Source organism: Propithecus coquereli, unplaced genomic scaffold, assembly GCF_000956105.1.
Source record: "Propithecus coquereli isolate 6110/MARCELLA unplaced genomic scaffold, Pcoq_1.0 Scaffold54, whole genome shotgun sequence".
In the NCBI taxonomy this organism is placed as follows: domain Eukaryota; kingdom Metazoa; phylum Chordata; class Mammalia; order Primates; family Indriidae; genus Propithecus; species Propithecus coquereli.
The window spans coordinates 908,516-931,693 of NW_012151285.1; the positions used below are offsets into that span (position 1 = coordinate 908,516).

Genomic DNA, 23,178 nt, shown 5'->3' on the forward strand with positions numbered 1-23,178 from the left:
GATTTTCTTTAAATCGTTTTTGAAACGATAATGAATGCATGACTGAACTATATTCAATATGCTCTTCTCTTTAAAGTGGGAAAATGACTTGATTCACTGTGATATTATATATTGGTTTCGTCCACGATTGCTGATTCATATAACTCCCACAGCCCTGTTACAGTAAACAGAATCCCTCTCTTTGACCTCCTTGTACCCTCCTTTCACCTGTCCAAGGCAGAACTGTAATCTGATTGGGGGTCCTAAGACCCTCATTCCAGACAGGGTCCTGCCCTATACCCTGCAGAAAGGAATGCCACGCAGAGAGGCCAGGGAGAATCTGAACAGACAGGCCTTGCTAGGTTTCCCCACTTAGTCTATTAGTATGAGATCATACCCTTTTTACCCAACTACATTTCTACACGGTTGTCAGTCATGCCTACGTAATGAAGCCTACATAAACACCCAAGAGGACAGGGTTCAGAGAGCTTCTGGATAGCTAAATACATGGAAATTCCTGGAGGTAGCACACCCAGGGAGGGCATGGAAGCTCCACGCCCCTTCCCCCATACATCACCCTGTGCATCTCTTCATCTATATCCTTTGTAATATCCTTTAAAGTAAACTGGTAAATACAAGTAAGTGTTCCCCTGAGGTCTGTAAGCTATTCCAGCAAATTAATGGAACCCAAACAGGAGGTCATGGAAGTTCCAGAGGCCTGGACTTGTGACTGGCATCTGGGTGGGGAGGGGAAGTTTGGGGAACTGAGCCCTCACGCTGTGGGATCTGATGCTATCTCCAGGTAGATAGTGTTGGAATTGAATTAGAGGACACCCAGCTGGTGTCTGCTGCTTGGTGTGCGGGAGAAAACCCCTCACATTTGCCACAGAAATTTTGTGTTGATAATTACTGAGGAGGGAAAGCAGAGAGGAAAACATGATTTGAGTGTTTTTCCTAAATATTCACTTAAGGATTTCTAATGAGGATTGACTCCAGAAAAGATGGAATCATCTTCATTTACATCCCCCTTCATTTCAAAAGTTTTGAGATGGTTTACAAAGAGACTTAATTTCTCATCTTAGTGTAGTAGAATGCAAAGGCAGTATTAGGGTTAAAAGAAAGTAAGAAAATGAAAGATAATATGAAACCAAGGTTGGCCAAAATACAAGCAAAAAGGTCACATGAGCTTTCCCCAAATTGAGCCACATATTTGATTACTGTGAACTGTTTACTAAGCTGAATGATTCATTTTATAAAATGGTCTTTAATAGGATTTTACTAATAATCCACACTCCATGAGATTATCCGAGATAGAATTAAAAATAAGGCCAATTGTGGCTCCAATCTTCATATAAAAAATGTTATACATAAACTTCTAAATGATTAACACAAAATAGTTCATTTATTTTTCTTCTTCTACCCCAGAATTCTATTTTACTATTTTAAACATTTTACTACTCCCGATCTGTTATCCTCTTAGGAAATGTCATATCCTTGATTTCTGTCATCCCTGTGACACATTAATGACAAAATCTAGTGATGTTATCCAGAATTAAGAAGATTATTATTCGCACTCTACGAAAGTCTACAAAAAAAGAAGATAACAAAGAATACAGTTAACTCTTGTTCAAACTTATAAGTCAGTCAGATAATGGTTTTAACCAAACTTCCCATTTAAAAACAAACAAACTTACCTGGTCACATCAAATGATTGTGCCTTCTGTAATTTAGTGTTTAATTGTGACCCGGGACCAGATCTACTAAAGGAAGAACTCTTTGGCAATGTGGCTGCTGTAAAAATAAATAAATGTTGAATAACTTTAATTCTACAAAGATAAACTTATTTATGAAAATGAGAATGCATAGTAATCAAATCTGAAGCAGAAATAATTCCTCTTTTTTTACCAGCCTGGACTTAAAAAGAGCTACTCCCTCCTTACTTTCTGTCCTCCTGCCAAAAACGTTTCTACATTTACTTTTTCTACTGAAAAATTGCCTAAGTAGTAATGCTGACATCCATACAATTTTACTCTTCATTAAATATTCAGTATCACATTTTATAGGACCTGTTTCAATAAAGAGATAACAGCTTAAATATATAAAACAGCATTTTCTTAACTGCACACTGAAGGAGCTGAAGTATTAGTTCCAGATGTAAGAGCCAAAAAGTCACAGACAGCAGTCTTGGCCAGATAACATGTGACGCTAGGGAGGGTCAGCTTTTGTGTCTGATTCTCATTAGGGCTGGTTAATTGTGTCAGAAAAAAAACACTCCTAGCCTCAGCCACATTCCCTCACCCTCGCCTGCCATCTTGCAACATTTGCAACTGGCCACAAAAGAAAATAAAACTCAGAGTGTGTGGATTCACTGACACTTCTGGAAAATCAACTTCACACCCTTTTTAGCTGCAGTTGGGGTCATACATGAAAGATGGACTACATGTGACTTAAAAAAAAAAAAAAAAAGGAGGTATATTTAGATTCTCTGGCTATAACTTAGAGACATATCCTGATACATATAACAAATTTGGGGGCTACGGACACAGAAATGTTTCAAATATAATGCTATTGAATTTACTCAGACATATCCAAAGTACTTTTTAAAAAAATATTTTCTATATTGATATGAATTCATTAAGATTTGTTAGACTAAGGCTACCTACATCTATAGTTTATGCTTTCTATTAACTAAAGGAAAAAAGACTTTGAATAAAGTCTCAAAATGAAATTAATTAAACCAGTAACTGTTAAATCCTTTCTTTCAATTAAGCAAGCATGTAATACTATAAAATAATATACAGTGTTCTTTTTCTTCCCCCTGCTCCACACATAATTCTACCTAGAAATCTATAATTCCATTCTCTTTCCTTCTTTCTACCTTAGTACATCCCATTTAATATGTTGTAAAAAAATGAGAAATTAAGTTAAAAAAAAAAAGATATTTTCCTCTGGAATAAAGTATCATTTAAATATAATCAGAAAGTGAAGACAAAAGATTTAACAATAATGAACAGCAAAATACAAGTTGTAAAAATTCAGTATATGGTTTCAGCAAGTCACATACCAGGATGAGCAAATGCGGGCAGAGGTTGCATTACAGGGGGAGCCCCATTAGCCAGGGGAGGCACTGCTGCTGTGGGAACAGAAGATACTAGGGGTGGAGACATTCCAACCACTGGAATGGATCCCATTGGCACTGGAGCAACAGCTGTAAGAGGTGGCATGCTGGCGATACCTCCTATACCTATGAAGAAAAAAAAATCCCAAGAAAATTCACTTCCGATCACGTTTCTGCATTTAATGATAATTAACCTAGTACAGCTTGAAGAAGAAAATCACTTTCTGGATGTAATATATTCCCATTTAAAATATGGCTCAGAGAGCTCGGTTGGTGAATGCGTACATGAAAGTGCTGGGAGGGTCCTGCCTGGAGAGGCCGTGCAAGCTCTTCGTCCTCCCCAATACCTGGACTATGCCTCTCCTCCATTTGGCTATAATTGAGTTGTATCCTTTATAAAAAACCACTAAAGACAAAATAAATAAATAAATAAAATATGGTTTCAGATTAATCGTTTTGAAGAGTGTCAAAAATTATGTCAAGGATCATCACATCAAAGGACTCAAGACCCAACTTGAAGAGGAATCAAACAGATGAGGATCAATGAGAATAAATGTAGAGGACTTAAAGGCATTAAATACAGTTAAATCCACTAATTCAAAATGATATTTAAAAACAAACAAAATCCCAGCTGGCCATCATGGGAGGATGCTAGGCAATCGATTAGTAAACGAAACGTGAGGGGACAAATATTCAACCTGCCTTTCCTATATATATTGTACCTCAGGGTAACCCGACATCTGATGAGGGGGAAGTATCTCTTTAAAAAAGTATTCTAACCAGTATGTGAAGAAGAAATGATAGAACAACAAAAAAATGGTTCCTTTCTTTTTTATTTATTTGTCTCAATTTTTAAAACTTCTTTTGTGTTAAGTAAATATATTTTAGTGTTTAAATTCGTCTGTTGATTTTTTTTATTATTGTTTAAAAGTAGCTTTCTAAGTAGTTGTTCTAGGGATTAAAATCTCCACACTGATAATGAATTTATCATAACCTACTTCTAACATGGGCGGAGTTTCTAATAGAAACTCTGCACAAAAACAGCTCAGTGCCCTTTCTCCTCTGTGCTATTACTGTCACACACATTATGTCTATATATGCTATAAGCCCAGAAATACAGGGTTAGAGTTATTATTTTATATAATCTTGTATCCTTTAAAGTTTAGAGAAAAGGAGAAAAAATAGATTTATAGGGTCTTTCAAATTAACATACATATTTATCTTCTTTTTTGAGACAGAGTCTCAGTCGCCCCTGGTAGAGTGCAGTGGCATCATCATAACTCACTGCAATCTCAAATACCTGAGCTCAAGCAATCCTCTCACCTTGGCCTTCCATAGTGCTAGGATTACAGGCATGAGCCACTGTGCCTGGCTTATATTTATCATTTTTGATGTTCTTCCTTTCTTTTGATATATTTAAGTTACCATCTCCAATCATTTCCTTTCATCCTGAAAGACTTGCTTTAATATTTCTTTTAAGGCAGGTCTGGTAGCAATGAATTCTCTCAGTCTTTGTTTATTTGAAAATGTCATCATTTCACCTTCATTTTTAAAAGACAGTTTTGCTGAATATAAAATTCTTGGTTGGCTTTTTTTTTTCTTCTTGATGAGTTGTTTTTCCCTTGCTTCAAGATTTTATCTTGTGTTTGGCTTTCATAGTTTAACTCTGATGTGTCTAGGTATGGATCTCTTTGTATTTCCTTATTCAAGGTTTGCTGAGCTTTGAATGTGTAAAATAATGGTTTTCACTGAATTTGTGAAGTGTTTGGCTTTTATTTCTTCAAACATTTTTTCTGCGCCTTTCTCTCTTTATCTTCCTTCTAGGATACCCATGACATGTACTAATATATTGGTGTATTTGATCTTGTTCCACAATTCTGTGAAACTTTGTTAATTATTGTCAATCTTTTTGTTCCAAATTCTTTGAACTGAATAATTTTTATTGATGCTGCTTCAAATTCACTGATTCAGCTTTCTGCTACCTTGAATCTGCTGTTGAGATCCTCTAGTAAATTTTTCATTCTGTTCATTGTACTTTTCAGTTCTAGAATTTCCATTTTGTACTTTTTTGTAATTTCTATCTTTTTTTTTTGAGAATCTCTATTTGTTGATTCATTGTCATATTTTCTCTTAATTCTTTAGTTTCTTTAGTTTTTTGAACATAATTGCTGCTTTGAAGCCTTTGTCTGCTAAATAAATCTGACAGCTGGATCAGAGATAGTTTCTACTGATTGCCTTTCTTGAGTGTGAGCTGTACTGTCCTGTTTTTTAAAAAATGTCTCATAATTTATAGCTGAAAATGGACATCCTAGATAATGTATTTTGGCTACTTTGTCCCTGATTTTCCCCCAAAGGAAAATCAAACAAAACAACCAAAGGTTGTTTTTATCTTTATTTAGGAACTTACATGGGCTAAATCTGAAAAATCTATCCTCCCCATGTTGTGCAGCCCCTGATGGCTCTGCTCAGTTGGGATTTTACAAATTCTTGTTTCTATTTTTAAAGCTGGCTTGCTTGGGTTTGTCCCTGTATCTACATAGCATAGTAGTTGGCCAATAATTGGATGGAAGTTATACTTAAACACCTGAAGTCAGTAAGGCTTTCTTTCTCTGCCAATCAATCTGTAAGTCAACACAAAAATGTACTCAAAGTTCAGACCATTTTAATGTCTGCCCGAGTTTTTTCAGGGCCATTTCACATATCCTCTGTACATGCGTGTAGCTTGAGGGTTGGTCAGGAGTTTTTGCTGGCTTAGGCCCACCCTGGTGTTAGCCTCACATGTCTACTACCTCAACCAAGAATATACTTGCCCTAGCCATGACCACAACTTCAGGCTAATAGAGCTATTGGCCCTACCTGCTCATCTGCTGCCAAGATTGTCACTTCCACCGCCAAAGCTGCTGAGCACAGGTATTATTTCCACCTCCAAACTAAGTAAGTCCCCTTCAATAACAGTAGCAAGGCTGCTAGTATTTACAACCTGCCCCTCCATATTAACCAAGTTGAAGGGTTGGAGGTAGGAACATGCCCAGGAAAGAATGCCACAGATTTCTGCTTTTCCCACTATTCATACCTGAAGCTCAGCAGCTTTTCAAGTACAAATGATTCTCAGATAGTTATATATCTTTGTTTGACTTCCAGAGCACTGGAATGGTTATTTTGTCAATTTTGTCCAGCCTTATAGCTGCCCTTGGGGGAAGATTTTGCAGATCTCACTCAGGCATGGTCAGAAATCGCATCACTGAAATGTCTTTCAGGTTCTTTTAATCTACAGGCCCCTCTCCACTGCTTTCTTTTCCTTACAATTTATCTGTTGAAAGACCTGGGTCATATGACCTGTAGAGATTCACAGTCTGGATTTTGCTGATTGCATCTTCAGGGTACATTTCAACATTTTCCTCTATCTGTATTTCCTGCAAACAGGCAGATAGATCTGAAGATTGCATCAGACTCAGGTTGGATCTCTTTGGCAATACTACAGGAAGCACATAAAATGTAGTTGTCTTTTTGTGATCTTAGCAGTCATTGATGCTTAATGCCTATATTTATTCATTTATGGAGAATTGCAAAATAGTGATGTTCTAATTTTCCCATCCCTTTGTCATTTATTAACTGGAGTACTTTTATAAAGAGGTGTTTCTAATGAGGATATATTAGTTGGCTATTTGGTTGTATAGCTCATGCAGGAAAAGTATGATAAATGCTTGGTTCTTTCCTTTACCTGTTTTCAAAATAATGAATTGGTTCTCTATGAGTCTCCTAAGGTGAATTTTTTAAATAAGTATCATTAGTGAGTCGTACATTTAAGAATATTTGAGTTTTAATGCATGGCACTTATTATCATTTTTGAAGCTCAAATTGTTCTATCTTTGGCCAAGGTCAGCCTCTTCAGGTTAGCTTCTGAGAACTTCTGATATCACCCTATATTCTTTTTGATAGCTTCCTTGCTGACCAGTATTACAAGATGAGTCCTTCCAAGCTCATTATGTACATTTAATACTCTAGACCAAGATTCAGCCATTTCCCAAAAAACCTCTGGTTTCTTCTATTGAGAAATGGTATTTCAAGTTCACAACCTGGGCACTAGGAAAGCTCACTGCTTTGCCATGGTAGATCATTGTTTCTAGGCCTTTCAGTGGACAGAGCTAGGAGAGGAAGGGATGGATAGATGAATAGGCAGATGGGGGAGAGGACAGAAGCTTTATGAGTTCATATTGATACTTGCAATTTGATAATTCAAATTCAAGACTATAGAGCTTTTGTTTAACATTTGAGACTCTCTACTACATTGGTATCTCCTTCTTCCATACTTATTTTTTTTTCTTTTTATCTTTTTGTAGCTGCCAGGAATACTGTGTTGAGAACTTCCACACTTAGAATACAGATTTTCAATGTACATGATAGAAGGGAATGATAGAATTAGACTATTCCATAATTACTCATTTTTTATCACATTACAGATACAACAGTTTCAGAATACTAATACTACCACTAATATAATTTCTGAAAGCATTAAATCATTTTTTTCAAACATTCCTGCTCCTCTTATATTATATAGTTTTATTGCATCTACACTGTCAGAGCACATAGGAATTACGTCTTATACTCTCTCCTTCTTGCCTTCATTTAGGTCTTAGCTCTATAGGTAACTATATATTCAACGCTCACCACTAGTCCCAATACTGATGTATCTCTAGCTATTTTTGGTTGTCTGAAACTCATTCTCTAACAGATTTCTCAAGAAGGTTGATGTTAATATTCCCTGAGTCCTTCCACAATGATAACAGTTTGTCTATGTTCTTTCTACTTAAGAGTCAGTTTTTCTGGACACAAAATCCTTGGCTCATTCTTTCTCTGAGAATTCTAAATATGTTACTCCATTTTCTTCTGGCATAAAGCACTGCTCTCGAGAAGTCTGAAGATAATCTAATTTTTTCCCCTTGTAAGCCATGTGCTTTCTTTTTCTACATGCCCAAATAATTTTTTTAAGTAGAATATATCTTAGTGTTGGTCTTTCTAGATCTATATTCTCAGCCATATGATACTCTCTTTTAAACATAGTTTCAAATCTTTTATTTCAAGATAGTTGTCTTGAATTCATATTTACCATCTGTTCTATCCTCTTGCTTTGGTTTTCTTCTTCAGGGACTCCTACTGACCATAGAGTCAATAGTCTTTGTCTTAAAAATTTGTTATTGTTTCTCAATTCCTTTTTTATTTCTCCTTTTTCATTTCCTTTTATTTTTAAACATTTTCCTCTTTTTATCATCTATTTCACTTCAGAAGGTATCTCTTGTGGTGCTTCCAGTTTAGTCTTCATTTCTGAAATGAATTTTTCTTTTATTTCTCACTTTTTTCCTCAGTTCTGTCACTTTATTTCTGAGATTTTTAAAATTCTGATTTATATTGGTCTTTCGAATCTATCATTTCCATAGTAGCTTTCAGGTTGTTTCGAAGTAGTGGGTTGCTGGGGAACTTTCATTGTCTACAGGTAGTATTTGGCTCTTTACTCTCCTTTCTAATAGTAACATTGTATTACTTGACCTTGTTTGATAACTTCTACTGTGCATTTGCCCTTGCTTGAAACTTTCTGTTGCCTATTTTGAGGTTAGCCCTGCTGCCTGGGATTTCTGGTCTCTGTCCTCCTCCACCACTTTTGTCTGGACCTTCTCTTTCCTTTGTCTCCATGTTCCTGTACTGCTCAGTTTTGATTCTACTCCCAGTCACTTCTCAGTATGGAGCCCTGTCCCCAAAGGAAGCCTTGTTTCCTTGAGGCTTCATAGGAGATAGACTGCTCCAGATCTCTCAGGTCTTCTTATCCTAGGCCTTTTGTCCTCAACCAGTACTGCAGAGGGTTTCAGTTGCTGCTTTCAGTCTGATTGGTTGAACTTTCTTGTGAGTATCGGTCAGCTTTTTGGGAATTCTCCTGTTCTCAAGTACACTGGATACCCTATTTCTTCTCTCTTCCTCCTGCACTATTACAGATTTACACACTTCTGTTTGTATTTCTTTTTATTAAGAGCATGTATTACTTTAATAAAATTTTAAAAAGAATGTTGTTGAGCACAATGGTTGTCCCTGAGTAACAGAATTAAGAGTAATTTTCACTTTTTTTCCAAGTCTTTTTGCATTGTTGATTTACAATTGGCATCTATTGTTTATACAATGAGAAAAACAGATTATTTATTTTGAAGAACAATAACAATGTTTGTAGACACTGAAAATCCAAGGAGAAGAAAAAAACTCTAACCTGGGTTTTACTAGGTAAAAGCACATGACCACGCATCTCATTTGGATCAGATTAACTTTATGTATCAATATGTATCAGGCTGAACTTGTTGTCAGTTTTAGAATCCCAAATTTTATAAGTAAAGCAATGATTTGATGACTATATTAAATTATACTCCTAATCATGGTTTTGGCTTAAGTAAGAATGTCAGTCTACTCAAGCAACAATTAAAAACAAACAAAAACAAACTAAAAACCTTTCATGAACTATCATGCAGATTTTCAAAAGGCTTGACAACAGGATATTGTGCAAGCCAGTTAACCTTCAAGATACCCCATTTGTACTGCAGACCCCTAAATCTTAAAAGGAGACTTACCTCAAAAAGACACTGAGAAAGATGACTTTAAAATACCTCAATTGGCACCAAAAAGACTAGCAAAACCAACGAACAATTTAAAAAATATTGTTTAATCAGACTGGTAAAAGGATCTTTTAATCTCCCAAATTTATTAAAATCTTCTGTTACATCATAATTTTTCCATTTTAAGTGACCCACTCAGCTTTTAATAGCCACTCCAAAGACTATTGTCCTTTTATCAATTGACTACCTTTTCTGAACAAATGATTTTCTAAATAAATACATCTACCAGAAGCTATATTCTGAATGCCATCACCTCTTACTGTGCTAAGTCTTAATTAGTGAAATTCTCCCATCTCTTCTGAATCATTGAGTTTTCCCTCTCGACTCTGTAAGAACATGGGAGCACTTCAGCTGATATGCTCCTCCAGCTGTTTCTCTTCACAGTTAAACTCTCTCTCCTCTTCCAAGCCTCCAATCAGGTTTTTGTCCCTACTGCTCCACTGAAACTGCTTGTCAAGGTCACTCACAAGCTCATCATATCAAATCCCATCACCACTTTTCTGTCCTATTCTAACTCAATCTCTCAAAAACAACTCAAACAATGGAGCATGCCCTCCTTCTTGAAACACTTTTCCTTGGCTACTAGGACACCAACCTTCTCCCATTTCATTCTTGTCAGTCTCAGTTTCTAGCTTCTTCCTTTTTACCAGACCTTTAAAAAATGTCACCTCACACCAAGGCTTAGCTTTACATCATCTGCTCTTTCCTAGCTAAACTTTCTCCCTAAGATATCTTAACCACTCCTGGGGCTTTCACGCTATCCATATTCAAACCCTCCCAGAGTTTACCAGTCCCTCCTCTGAGCTCCAGGTCAGTAGTCATCCCACTCACCTCAACTTAGAAATCTATTAGGCCCCTCAAACATGGCCAAAACTTTTGATTTCCCCTCCAGAACCATTCCTCTTCCTATTATCCCCACCTTGGTATATATATCCATCTAATTAATCGGGCTAAAAACCTTAATTCTCTTTCTTCACTTTTTATTTCCAATCTGTTGACGAGTCTTTTTTACTTTTTCTTCCAAACTATAGGCTACAATGGATCTAATCTGTCCTCCACAGTGATTATCACCAGCCAGATCTAAATCATCATTACTCTTGCCCATGGCAAAAGCTTCTTAACTGGTCTCCAGAATTCCATTCTGGTTCCCTACAATCTAGTCTTCAGATAATCCAGAATTTTTTCCTAAGGGTCTATCAACCATGTCACTCCTTCACTTAAAAGCTCTCCTTAGCTTTCAACTGCACTTGGGGGAAAAAAACCCCAAACTCTAACTCCTTAATATGGTTTTTAATATTAGGCCCTAAACCCTCTGGCTCCTGCCTTACCTCCCTGTGCTCATGGCCTACTCATACTTCAGCTACGAGTTCCTCCCACACCTGGCAAAGCCAAACTCGTTTTAGCTTTAGGATCTTTGCAATTGTAGTTCCTTTTGCCTGGAAGGCTTCTCGCCTAGGTCTTCATATGGCTCTCACTATCTAAGTTAGCCCAAAAGTCATCTCAGAGAATTCTTCCCTGGCCACCCTGTCCAATCTGTCTCTATCCTATTACCCTGTTTTAATGAATTGATCGAACTTATTCCTACCTGGAACTATTTATTTATTTGCTTGCCCCCCCCCCACCTTGAAATAAGCTCCATAGCTGCAGGAGCCATGATGTCCTGCTCACGACCACGCTCCCAGAAACCAGGACACATAGGCGGGGCTTTAAAAAATACTGGTTTAATCCAGTAAAACCATGTACTCTGGCAAAATGAAAACCAAACAAGAGAAAAGTAAACTCCTCCTAAATGAGGTAGGTGCAGAATAAAAGAAGAATCATGCCATGTGCAAACACACTGAGAGAGAAAAAGGAAATTTTACTCACAGACTTTCCTAGAATTCAGCTGGGTGCCCTTAGGCAAGTCATAATACCACTGCACCCCAATTCCCTCTTCTATAACATAGGGGATTTGAACAAAATGATTGCTCAGACTCCTGCCTGAGCCTTAATTCTACAGTGTGTTAATGTCTGCATTAAAAATACATGCAGCCGAGGAACCCTGGAAGAGTGACGCTACACATCACCCAGCTGGATTGGTGTTAATGAAGGCGGGAGGGAGAAGGTAATAAGGTAACCTAGAGCCTAGAAAAATCGTAGGTTTGGAAGCCCCTACCTCCTTTGTTAAATTGGCCTTAAGCCAATTGTTCAACTTCTTAGAATCTCAATTCCCTCATTTATGTAACAGGGCTAATAATTTCTGCATAATTTGGGGGTTATTGTTATAATCAAATAAAATACTATATGTGAAGGCACATACTATGTCTAAGAGCTAAGAAATGCATAGTCAGATAATTTTTAACATTAATTAGAAAATAATGATAATAGCAATAAACTATTTTGTTCTCAAACAGCTGGAAAAACTATTTAAAAAAAAATTACCCTAGGTTGAGCTGAGAGGTGGGACTAGCAATACTAGTAAAGACCAGATCTTTGTGAAAACTTGGGCAGACTTGGTTAGGACCATGTACTTGTAACTTCTCCTTATGTCCTCATATTCCCTCATGGCTTATCCTCTTAAAAGTCATTTACTGAGAATGTTGATGTGATGATAACAAGGTGAGAAAAGGCAGAGAGAAGCCTGCAGGAAGAACTATGAGCTGGCTGGCAGGGTGTCAGGTCAGAAATCCTGGTGGGTTCCCTTCCTAACTTGTGGCAAGTTACTTAAGTGACTGTAAAACCTTCTCAGCAGTGAAGCCACAACCTCCTGAAACTAAATCGGCAATATCTCCACAGCTGAAATTCCTATAGTGGAATGGAATAAGAGAAAACAAATTAAATGTTACAGGAAAAATTACTGACCCCCAGGTTTGAGGGAAAAAGAAGAAATGGGATGCCTCTGGCCATCTGACCCTTTCTCCACTCTGAAGTTTCTTCTTGCAGCACAGGAAGGAGGCCAAAGGAAAACCAAATATCCCTTAACTAAATATTTTAACACATGGGTCCTGAACAAAAATTGGTTACAGGGACCTTTAGGGATTCGGAGCAAATTCCACTTAAATAAGCTGGTTAACTAAAGGTTAATCACGTGAACACACAACGGACAAGACTAACAAGTGCCCTGGTCACAGAGAGCTACTGTTCTCTTCACTTCTGCTCTTCCCAGCCTTTGCTCACACGTGAGTTTTTCCTTATTCTCTTGAACCACTGTGCTATGTGTCTAAAATTCTTCCCCAAACCTGTATCTTTCCCCTTACAAAAACTAGCCTTGTGGTTAAACCTCACCAAAAGAAAGGCAATACGTTCTTTGTTTTTAATAGGAAATCTAATAATAAGTAAAACCAGAGTATTTATTTGTCTTAGCTCGTCGTTAATTCTATCAGAGACAACCTGAATTACTGCTGACTGCCCCTCCCAAATCTAATTCACTTTATCACCTTTCATTAGATATATCAGGATGAAAACAGGGAAAGAAACTCTAGTTGCAGTTTTTGAGTTTTGTTTTAAACTGTTAAAGAAGCACCCCATGAATCAGATGTTAGATCTGATTACTGTGATCTTCAAATCAACCTAAATAATTAAAGTCTAGGGTGAGAACAGAGAAGAAATCAGAACTGTTGATGATTTCAGTCAACTAATTACCAATTAGTTTATGAGAAAAATTCCTGACTGAAAGATAACTTTTTAATGGAATAATGTTTTTAATCACGATACCAATGTTTTTATTTTCCATTCCATTTTGTTCTAAGAAAAAATTTAATGTGGCTAATTGACCCAATATTGTAATTCAAAAAATATATTTCTAGGTACCATAATCAAAAGGAATTGTTTAGGCACAAGGAGAAATACAGACACTACGGAAACAGAAAGCCAAAAGGGAGTATGTGACAACACGAAGGGTCAATGTGAAAAGCAAAAAAAAGGGCAAAGATGCAGCAGACCACAAAGCTGTTCCCAACTGACAACTGGCACCTTCACGTTCATTGATCACTTTCACATCCTAGAGAACACGCTCCTTCTACTCAGCACTATCTGCCTGCACAGGGCCATCATCTTTGAGATAGAATTACCTCCTAGAATTTCATAATGCTATAAACTAAGAGGGGAATAAAAGGGAAACATTTATTTTTAAAATATACAATGAAGTATAGGAATCAATTCATTTTCAGACTTACCAAATGCTGGTGCACTAGAAATAGCAACTGGTTGCTGTTTCATGACAGGGGGAAGTGCGGAGGGGAGCTGATATCCTTGCAGCTTCAGTTTGATAAGTTTCATAGCTATGGAAAACTCCACTTGATCCATTCTTCCATCATTATTCATGTCAGCTAGTGCCCTGCAAACCAACAGCATGAACTCAGAACAACTGTGACCATAAAAAAACCTTTCCAAAACCACCACTCCCGCTGACACGAAAACAAAATAATTAGCTCTCTTACCCCAAGGGAGAACAACGCAAAAAAAATTTGTTTTCCAAGCTATGGGGAATAGCCTGTAAATACTGGCAAGGTCTTATTAACATAAAATATCTTTTACTCTGCTACTTTTTACTTACATGCTACCTCAGGTAATTTTCAGCCCCAGTGTGAAGATTTGTATTTTAGACACCAAAAGGCATTTCCTTTTGGAGTTGAAAATGTTCTAAAATTAGATAGTGGTGATGGTTGCACAACTCTGTCAATAAACTACAATGAATTAGACGCTTTAAACTGAGTCAACTTTATTATGGGATTTATGTCACAATAAAGCTGTTGGGGGAAAAAACAAGGATTTAGAAACAATGTCATGGCCAGAGACATTTGGTTAGATTGCATTAACTGTTCTGCAGAGTTCTACAAACCTCAACATGGCAACATGACTTGTTATGCTATGCTATGCTACCCTATGCTATGGTATACTATACAATAATGCTAGTATTCTTCTAAAACTCTTAAAACTTAACTTTTCTTTAGAATCCTGCCCTGTACCACCCAACAACTCTGTAATGAGCTTACAAATATGCTTGCTGTTTGAAAATCCTACTGAATCATACATGCTCCAAGCACAACTTATAACGAGCTTCAAGGCAAAGTATTTTCTCCCAAAGAAGAGTAAGCGAAAGGAAGAAATTTTGTCCTTGCCATTAGAAACCACATTATACAACCCAAACTGTGCATATTCATGATTTAACCTCTTCTGCATAAAAAATGTTTATTCAGATTTCATTTCTTTTTAATTCAGATATTAAAAGCATGAATATTTATTCATATATATGAAACTAATCTTATAAAACTGCATTTGAAACATCAGACTAGCTAGTTCAATTAAAATACATGACTAGCAATCTTTTAAACTGAGATGTATCCAGATAGTGTCTACAAAAGAAAATAAAGTTACATAGAAAATAATCCTATGTAGCAGGGGTTAAAGAAAGAAGACATGTAACAGAATAAAAAGCATGACATACAACAAAGATTAAAAATCTCTAAAAGTGATAAAAGTTGTATAAGCACAACTATTTTGGAAAAGAAAGAAGGATCATAAAGCAGGAAACAGAGCCCCATGGCTATGGGAACCTCCTTTCTTCCCCCGGGGTCCTCTTGCAATCATGACCCCTTCAGCAAACCATGCCAGTAGAGTCCAAATTCCCCTCCCTACTAGGGAGCTTGAACATCACTTTTCCAATGTTTCATGGTTATTTGGGTCTGTACTTCTATGAAGTGCTTACTTATATCCTTTGCCAAGTTTTCTGATGGATTGCATGTCTTTTTGTTGTCAGTGTATAAGCTCGCTATGTATAACATGTTAACTGGTTATCTGTAGAATGTTCAAAGATTTTTAAAAATTCAATATTTGTTATTTTGTGTATAATATACTAACCATACAGGAATTCCAGATTTTTTATATATAAAATATTTCTTTTTTAAGACACAGACTCTGACTCTGTTGCCCAGGCTAGAGTGCAGTGGCTCGATCACAGCACACTGTAGCCTCAAACTCCTAGGCTAAAGTGGTCCTCCTGCCTCAATCTCCTGAGTAGCTGGGACTACAGGCATGCACCATCATGCCCAGCTTATTTTTTAAAAAATTTTTTTGTAGAGATGACATCTTGCTATGTGGCCCAGACTGGTCTCAAACTCCTGGCTTCAAGCGATCCTTCCCCCTCAGCCGCCCAAAGTGCTGGGAATACAGGTATGAGTCACCATGCTTGGACCAATATTTCTTTTATTATATAGTTTGTAGGTGCTTAGTCCTTGATTTTCTAAGATTGTATTATTTTATTACATTTCAATCTTTAAACCAACTATAATTGCATGGGGGGGGGAATGTTATCCCAGGGTTCAACCATATTTCATGGATTCCTCACTTTTCTAGCAATATTTATTCCATCCTCTTCTCACTGAACTAAAAACGCATTTTTGTCATGTATTAAGTGTTCATATTAAGTGAGATCTATTTCTGCATTATCTATTCTGCCTGAACAATTCCCAGGTCCATATGACAATGATATATGATCACGCTGGCTCTCAGGGACATTCTGATATCTGGCAAGGTTTTGTTAAAACTTTTCTTGGCTATTCATGGATGTTTATTTTTTCCCTATGAATTTTAAGATCACTTTATTCTACAAACAACCATACTGGGATCCAAAAACTGTATTAGATTTAGATAATAATTTCTGGCAAACTGATATATTTGTGATGGTCTGCCCACCAAAGAAAATAGTATCTTTCCATTTGCTCAGTTCTACAAATAAATATTTCCAATAATAAAACTATCACTTTTTTGATATAAGTATGCTTTTCTTATTAAATATATTCTAAGAAATTTTATCATTTTTGCCAGAGTGTTAAATGAAACAGTCCCCTCATTTCCATTTTTAGGTGTTTATTTCAAGCATAGAGAAAAATTTTAATTTTTTAAAAATTATTTATCTTGTATTTAGCATAAATACTATAGAAGTTACAAAACTTCTGTGAATCTTAATTTTTTTAAACTAAAATCTCTTGGATTTACTAAGTATACAATCACATAACTAGCAAAAAATTAGCATTATCTTCTTTTCCAATATTTATGCCAATCCTCTTTTTCATTGGTCTTATTGCCTCTAGACATTACTGATCCCACGTAGTCTAGTAGTCGGGGAAAAAATAAATAAATAAGATACTACTGAATGCCTTTCTGCTCAGTTCTGACTTTAAATGAAGTGGATTTAGTATTTCAACGTATAGAATATTTGGTACTGATTTTTGAAAGTACTCTGACATATTTAAAAGAAGTTCCCTTTCTACTTATTAGAAATGGTTACTGTATTTTTTATCAAATGCCTAATCCACACCTGTCGATGTGATCACAGGTCGTCTTCTTTTTATCTGCTGAAATAAAGACAAATATTGATAGAGCTTCTTGACTAAGAACCAATCTTGCACCTCTGGCATAAACTCAAGTTGGAAATAATATGTTATTCTTTTTATACACTGTGGAATTCTATTTGCTAAGATTTTGTTTTGATATTTTGCATCTATATTCGTAATTGAAAATGATCTCGTTACTTTATTTTTGTACCAACTTTCAGGGTTTTGCTTTTGTTTTTGTTTTTTGAAGACAAACTCTCACTCTGTTGGCTAGGCGTTAGCCTACCTCACAGTAACCTCAAACTCCTAGGCTCAAGCGATCCTCCTGCCTCAGCCTCCCGAGTAGCTGGGACTATAGGTGTATGCCACCATACCTGGCTAATTTTTCTATTTTTAGTAGAGACGGGGTCTCGCTCTTGGTCGGGCTGGTCTCAAACTCCTAAGCTCAAGTGATCCTCCCACCTCAGCCTCCCAGAGTGCTAGGATTACAGGCATGAGCTACTGTGCCCGGTCAACTTCCAGGTTTTATAAAGGAAATTAAGCATATAAAATGAAACAATGAACTTACCTTCTCTTGCTGAGTATTTTTAAAAAGATAGTCAACTATTTCAAATGGTTTTCAGGGGAAAAAAATTCCCTGTAAACAACCTCAACAGGCATACTAAAATCAACCAATCAATCAGGCAGATTCCCACTGCCTATTCCCCACACCACTGTCCCAAAAACGTGTTTTCTAGTGAGAAATGGAAATATCAAATGTGGAATAATAAGCGGAGAGAAGGGGAGAAGAGACTTTCTAGTAAAGGTTTAGTTAGAATCTAGTGTTTCTAAAAACCTTCTTATTAAGTGTCTCCATGGGTGAGGAGAAGAAACATGTAATCATTAGGTTCTAGGGGCTTAAGTTGAAACCACTCACTACAATCCCAACATCTGGTTGAGAATTTTGTGGTTCTCAAAAAAAAAAAAAAAAAAAAACTCAATTAACAAAACAACTGTGGGGACTCCCCAGTAATAAAATTCAAAGGAATTTATGGAAATACAGTAGTTACTCCTACAAAGCTCAGCTCTCCACCCTATCCCCCAGTACAATAGAGTTCACATTTTATTTCAAAAAGCTTCTCTGCAAAAAGCTGCTTCCCCTCTGCCATCCATTTCATTTCCCAGGTATAGTTATTTCTCCAGTTTATCTGTGTCTAATGATCCCCTAAAAGACTAACTATAAATCTGACAATACTGAAATTAAACTCATTTAATTTCCAAAGTAAAAAATACACTGAAAACAATGTAAGTCCAACAATTCCTATTTATGACTCTTGAAACAAAGTCATTTTAAATACAATGTTAGCCGTTATATTAAAATCTGTACATAACTACAGGCAGGGTTGAGTTGAGAAAGGGAACAGAGGTATCAAGCTTTTTGTTCGATTTCTACAAATAAACCATTTATCTTTCTTATACACTGTTGGTTGGAAAAGTGCTGCTGACTCCAAATGAGGGAAAACTAAGTATGCATTTACTCTTGGAACTAGCAACTGCACACCTAAGAATTTACCCTGAAGACACACCTCCAATACAAAAACCCACAGGCACAAGCTCATTCATTGCTGTATTATTTGTAATTGCAAAATATTGGAAATAACTAAATACATGTACACAGGAGATTAGCTGAATAAACTATGGTATATCCTCCACAATGAATATTATGTAACTGTAAAAAGAAAATGAGAAAGATCTCTATGGAATGATATAAGTGATTTCCAGGATATGCTGTTAAATGAAAAAAAGCAAAGAACAAAAGAGCATTTATAAGAGGTTCCCTTAATTTATGGAAGAAGAAGTAATGTAAATATGAATACGCACACATTATACATTATGTTCCTGCTTTTTTCCACAAAAATAAACAAATGAAGGATAACAGGAAACTAATAAAATAGGAAGGAACAGGCATAAAGGGCTATATAAGAGAGGGAGTGAACTTGTCTGAGTACACTTTCTTGTATAGTTTTAGTTTTTAGAACCTTGTTAATGTGTTGTGTTCAAAAAAATAAAGTCCACCAAAATGAAGAGGGACACCCAAATAAAAATGAAAACAAACCTAACAGTATTTTAAATAAATAACATATCCACATGGGAGGAGGAAAAAAACTAATCCAAGTAACTTTTTAACACATATGTCCTCAGTTTAAAAACAAAACGAACTATAAAGTAATCTTGAATTCTACTTAATAGGTTTGTGGTTTGTAGTGGATATGAGTGTAGCAATTCTGAAACTACTTTGTGTATATTATAGGATTAAGGGAAGAGGCCAGTCTCCTCTTGGCCAATTTCATTCACTGCACCAGGGCTGATACCTGCAAATTACTATAGGAGCCCACCTCATCTGCTAAGGCTTGTCACAGGCTGCTCATATTCCTCTTGCTGCCCTCTAAGCTGGAGGTAAAGCCAAGTAACAGCACAGACGAATCCAGTCTAGTCATTCATTCACTCTAAAACCAATGACTGGGAAAGCGGGGGTGAGAGCACATAATAAGGTCTAGGCACTATCTAAGAATTGGAGTTAGAACTATGAAAAAGATAGACAAGGTTCCTGGCCTCGCATAGTTTATATTTTAGTGCAAGCAGACACTAAATAAGAGAATAAATCAGATTGTTCTACGTGGTGATAAGTGCTATCAAGGTAACGAGAAAGAGAAGACAGAAGGTGGGCAGAGGGAACCACTTTAGACTAGTTGATCAGTGACAACCTCTCTGGGGAGGTGACACATGAAGTGAAGAAACCTAAAAGGTAATGAACCAGCTATGTAAGGATCTAGAAGAACAGGAAGAGGAAAGACTAAATGCAATGACTATGAAGCAAGAAGGAACCTGGCCCATTGAAAGAATAGAAAGTCAGTGTAGCTGGAATGCAGAAATTGAGTAATAGGCTGGGAGCTCATGCCTGTAATCCTATCACTTTGGGAGGCCCAGGCAGGAGGGTCACTTGAGGCCAGGAGTTTGAGACCAGCCTGAGCAAAATTGAGACCTCATCTCTACAGAAAATAGAAAAATTAGCTGGCCGTGGCGCGACGGTAGTCCCAGCTACTTGGGAGGCTGAGGCAAGAGGATCACTTGAAGTTGCAGTGAGCTATGATGGCGCCATTGCACTCTACCCAGGGCAACACAGTGAGACCCTGTCTCAAAAAAAAAAAAAAAAAAAAATTGAGGAAGAGAGTGATACAAAACAGGAAGGGAACAAAGCAAGAGCCAGATCATACTGGGATTTGTAGCCTTGGTAATGACTTTGATTTTATTCTCAATGGAGAGTTTTAAATGGATTTACTGTTTAAAAAGATTGCTCCAGCTGCTGTTTGGAGAATGGAATCTAAAGGGGCAAGTGCAAGAGATTCCAGTCCAGATGGTCAAACAGTGGCCCCAAGGGAGATGACAGGTCAGGATGGGGGCAGTGGAGAGAGAAAGAAATGACCAGATTGGGGATAAAGTCTGAAAATGGAGTCAAATTATATGCTGATGGTTGCATGTGCAGGATAAAGAAAAGAGAGGAATCAAGCATGGCTCCCAGGTGTTGGTTTGGGCAGCTGGATTGACAGATGCTCAAAGCCCTGAACTGCGATGGTGAGGATTCAGGAAAGAGGGATGGGAGAGGGGACCACGAGTCCAAATGGCTTTTTTTTTTTTTTTATAAATTGAGTTTGGCAAATTGATCTTATTGGTGGCTGTAGGCCCTTCTAACACAAACTCAGAAGTGTCCTAAGATAGTATAAGTTACATGGCTATTTGCCCTATCACGTCCCCATCTTTGAACCAGATCACCAAGCTGTTCTAATCTTTGCCTTTAGGTCTCTGGCTCCCTTCTTTTTTCGGAAGGCCCATTTCCAGGTGGTGCTCCCACCCTGCCCCTCACTTCTCTCCATTTCTGTGGGCCCTTCTGCCTCGGAGTCCAAAGTCCTCATCCAGCCTCTTGGCCCCTTTTTCTTCCCTGTACCTTCTGGTTCTTGTCTACCCTCTGCTTCCTCCTTCTCCCCCTCTAGGGCAAGGATGAAACAATTTAAAGCACTTCAATTGCCAAAAGGCTGCTTGCCAGTTTCCTTCCAGTTCCTTATTAGTAAGATAATTTCTAAGGAGATGTATCATCTTTGGCCACTGTTATAATTTGGCATTGTAAACAATGACTTGAATCAACCCTCTGAGGACTAGGGTTTTCTTGTATCCTTAAGTGGAAATCAGATTGGAGAGGCAAGTAGTCCCCAAAGTATTAACAGGTTACAGTTCAAAGTTCTTAAATTGGTTAAATGGAATATAGTTTCTACATGGGAATGAAACATTATAAAGGTTTCTACCATACACTCTCCATCAGTCCATATCACTCATATTTGAAACGAAGTCCAGAACAAAGAAAGTAAGGCAGAAAGAGTGAGAGAGAGAGTCGAAACAGTTCCCAATTCTCAATCCAAGACTCTCTTCTTCCCCAGATGACTGACATAGGTACATAAAACATACATAACAGGATATATAAAATTTCAGAATCAAACCCATTCTTCTCTCTACCAAAAGGAGCAAGGGCCTACCCTGGGAACTTACCAGGAAAACCATATAAGAATACAAGTTTGGTACGAGAGAGGAGAGGAAACCGTTTAGTTAGATCAGCTGTTATTACTTGTAATTTTAAAAACCCAGTCTTGAAGAGGCCAAGTATTGCCCAGGGTTACTATGTGAATCAGTATCAAAGCCAGGCTGAAAAAGCTTGCTCATACTTTGTACTAAATTATTCCATTATCTGAGCGGGGCATCTGTGGTTCATAAAATTCCAAATGACTCTTCAAAGAAATTTCTTCTGGGAAAAGATACTTATAGGAGTTTTTTTATTTTTGTATTTTTATAATAGAATTCCTTGATAAAAGTAAAATATGCAATCACAAAATGTATTTAGTAAAAGGTTAGAAAAAAATTCAAGACAAAGAAAACTTCTGATTCAACCTAAGACTGCCAATTCACCATTTTTAGTGTTAACAAAAATTTTCACAATAAAAATAATAAATTAGCAAAAATGACTTTGGGCCATTCAGGTAAAAGTTTGGAAAACTGTCTTAATGGAAAAAAAATGAAATTCATTAGATAACACTTTACTTTTCTCCATAATATTTATTACCATGACAATTTTTATGCTGTTATTAACTGTCTCCTTCGACTGGACTGTAATGTCAGCGAAAGCGCTGATTTTGTCTGTTTTCTCCATTGCTGTATCCCCAGCAATGACAAAAGTTACTGGCCCATAGTAGACATCAGATAAATATTTTTTCAAGGTTGAATGAATAAATGTGGGGTGAGGTTTTACTGCAGCAGAGTAGTCATCATAAGACTGCTTCTGAAATAAACCTTCAAAAATTGGGAATACAATATAAAAGCACAATTCAGTGGAGAAAGTTTAACTCTGGGAAAGAAGGTTCTAGTGAGAGGTCTTGATGATGGTATAAAACCAATCATGTATCAGGATTCAGAGTAAAAGAAGCTTGCTAAAACAGGTGCACAGGTCTCTTCCAACAGTGCTCCTGTGCTCACATGTGCATGATTTCTTGCTCACGTGCTTTTTTTTTTTCCTCTGAGCCTATTACTTTATTTTAAAAGTAATTCCAGTACCACTTGGTTATCTGACTTTTCAAGCTCTAGTGGATCAGAAGTTAGAACTGGAATGGCTTCATAGAAGCAAGTTCACTAGTTGAAAGATACACTCTGGCAGCCAATATGCTGACAACCAGGAAAAAGAAAATAAAGCAGACACCCAAAAAAGCACAGGAATCTGGTATCATTCTGTTTCAATTCAAATATATCCAAACACACACACACACACACACACACACACATCCCAAGAAAGTTTTGCTATTTCAGAACACAGTCATTAATTTTCCATAATGATAATACAATCCAGAAAAGCTTAGATTGTGTTCTATACAGTCTCCTTGAAAATAACGATAAGCTATGTTGATCTTTATTAATTTCCACAAAATTAGGTTGTTAAGTATGAAATGTCTGATTTCCTTAAGTACTAAGTTTGACAATTGATATTTCTAACATTTCATTTTGACAATTCTTGTTTTATTTTTATTGTGAAGGTACATCCTGT

General features: G+C 36.8%; 1 protein-coding gene across 1 annotated transcript in view; it reads right to left on the minus strand.

Annotated features, from left to right (window-relative positions):
• The window catches only part of ITSN1 (intersectin 1 (SH3 domain protein)), a 222,442-nt gene that overhangs the window by 133,686 nt on the left and 65,578 nt on the right, over positions 1 to 23,178 (minus strand). The window contains exons 5-7 of the mRNA XM_012657331.1: positions 13,902 to 14,062; positions 3,044 to 3,223; positions 1,674 to 1,770 (exon numbers count right to left, since the gene is read on the minus strand). Coding sequence (XP_012512785.1) covers positions 1,674 to 1,770; positions 3,044 to 3,223; positions 13,902 to 14,062 — 438 coding nt within the window. The remainder of the gene's footprint in view (positions 1 to 1,673; positions 1,771 to 3,043; positions 3,224 to 13,901; positions 14,063 to 23,178) is intronic.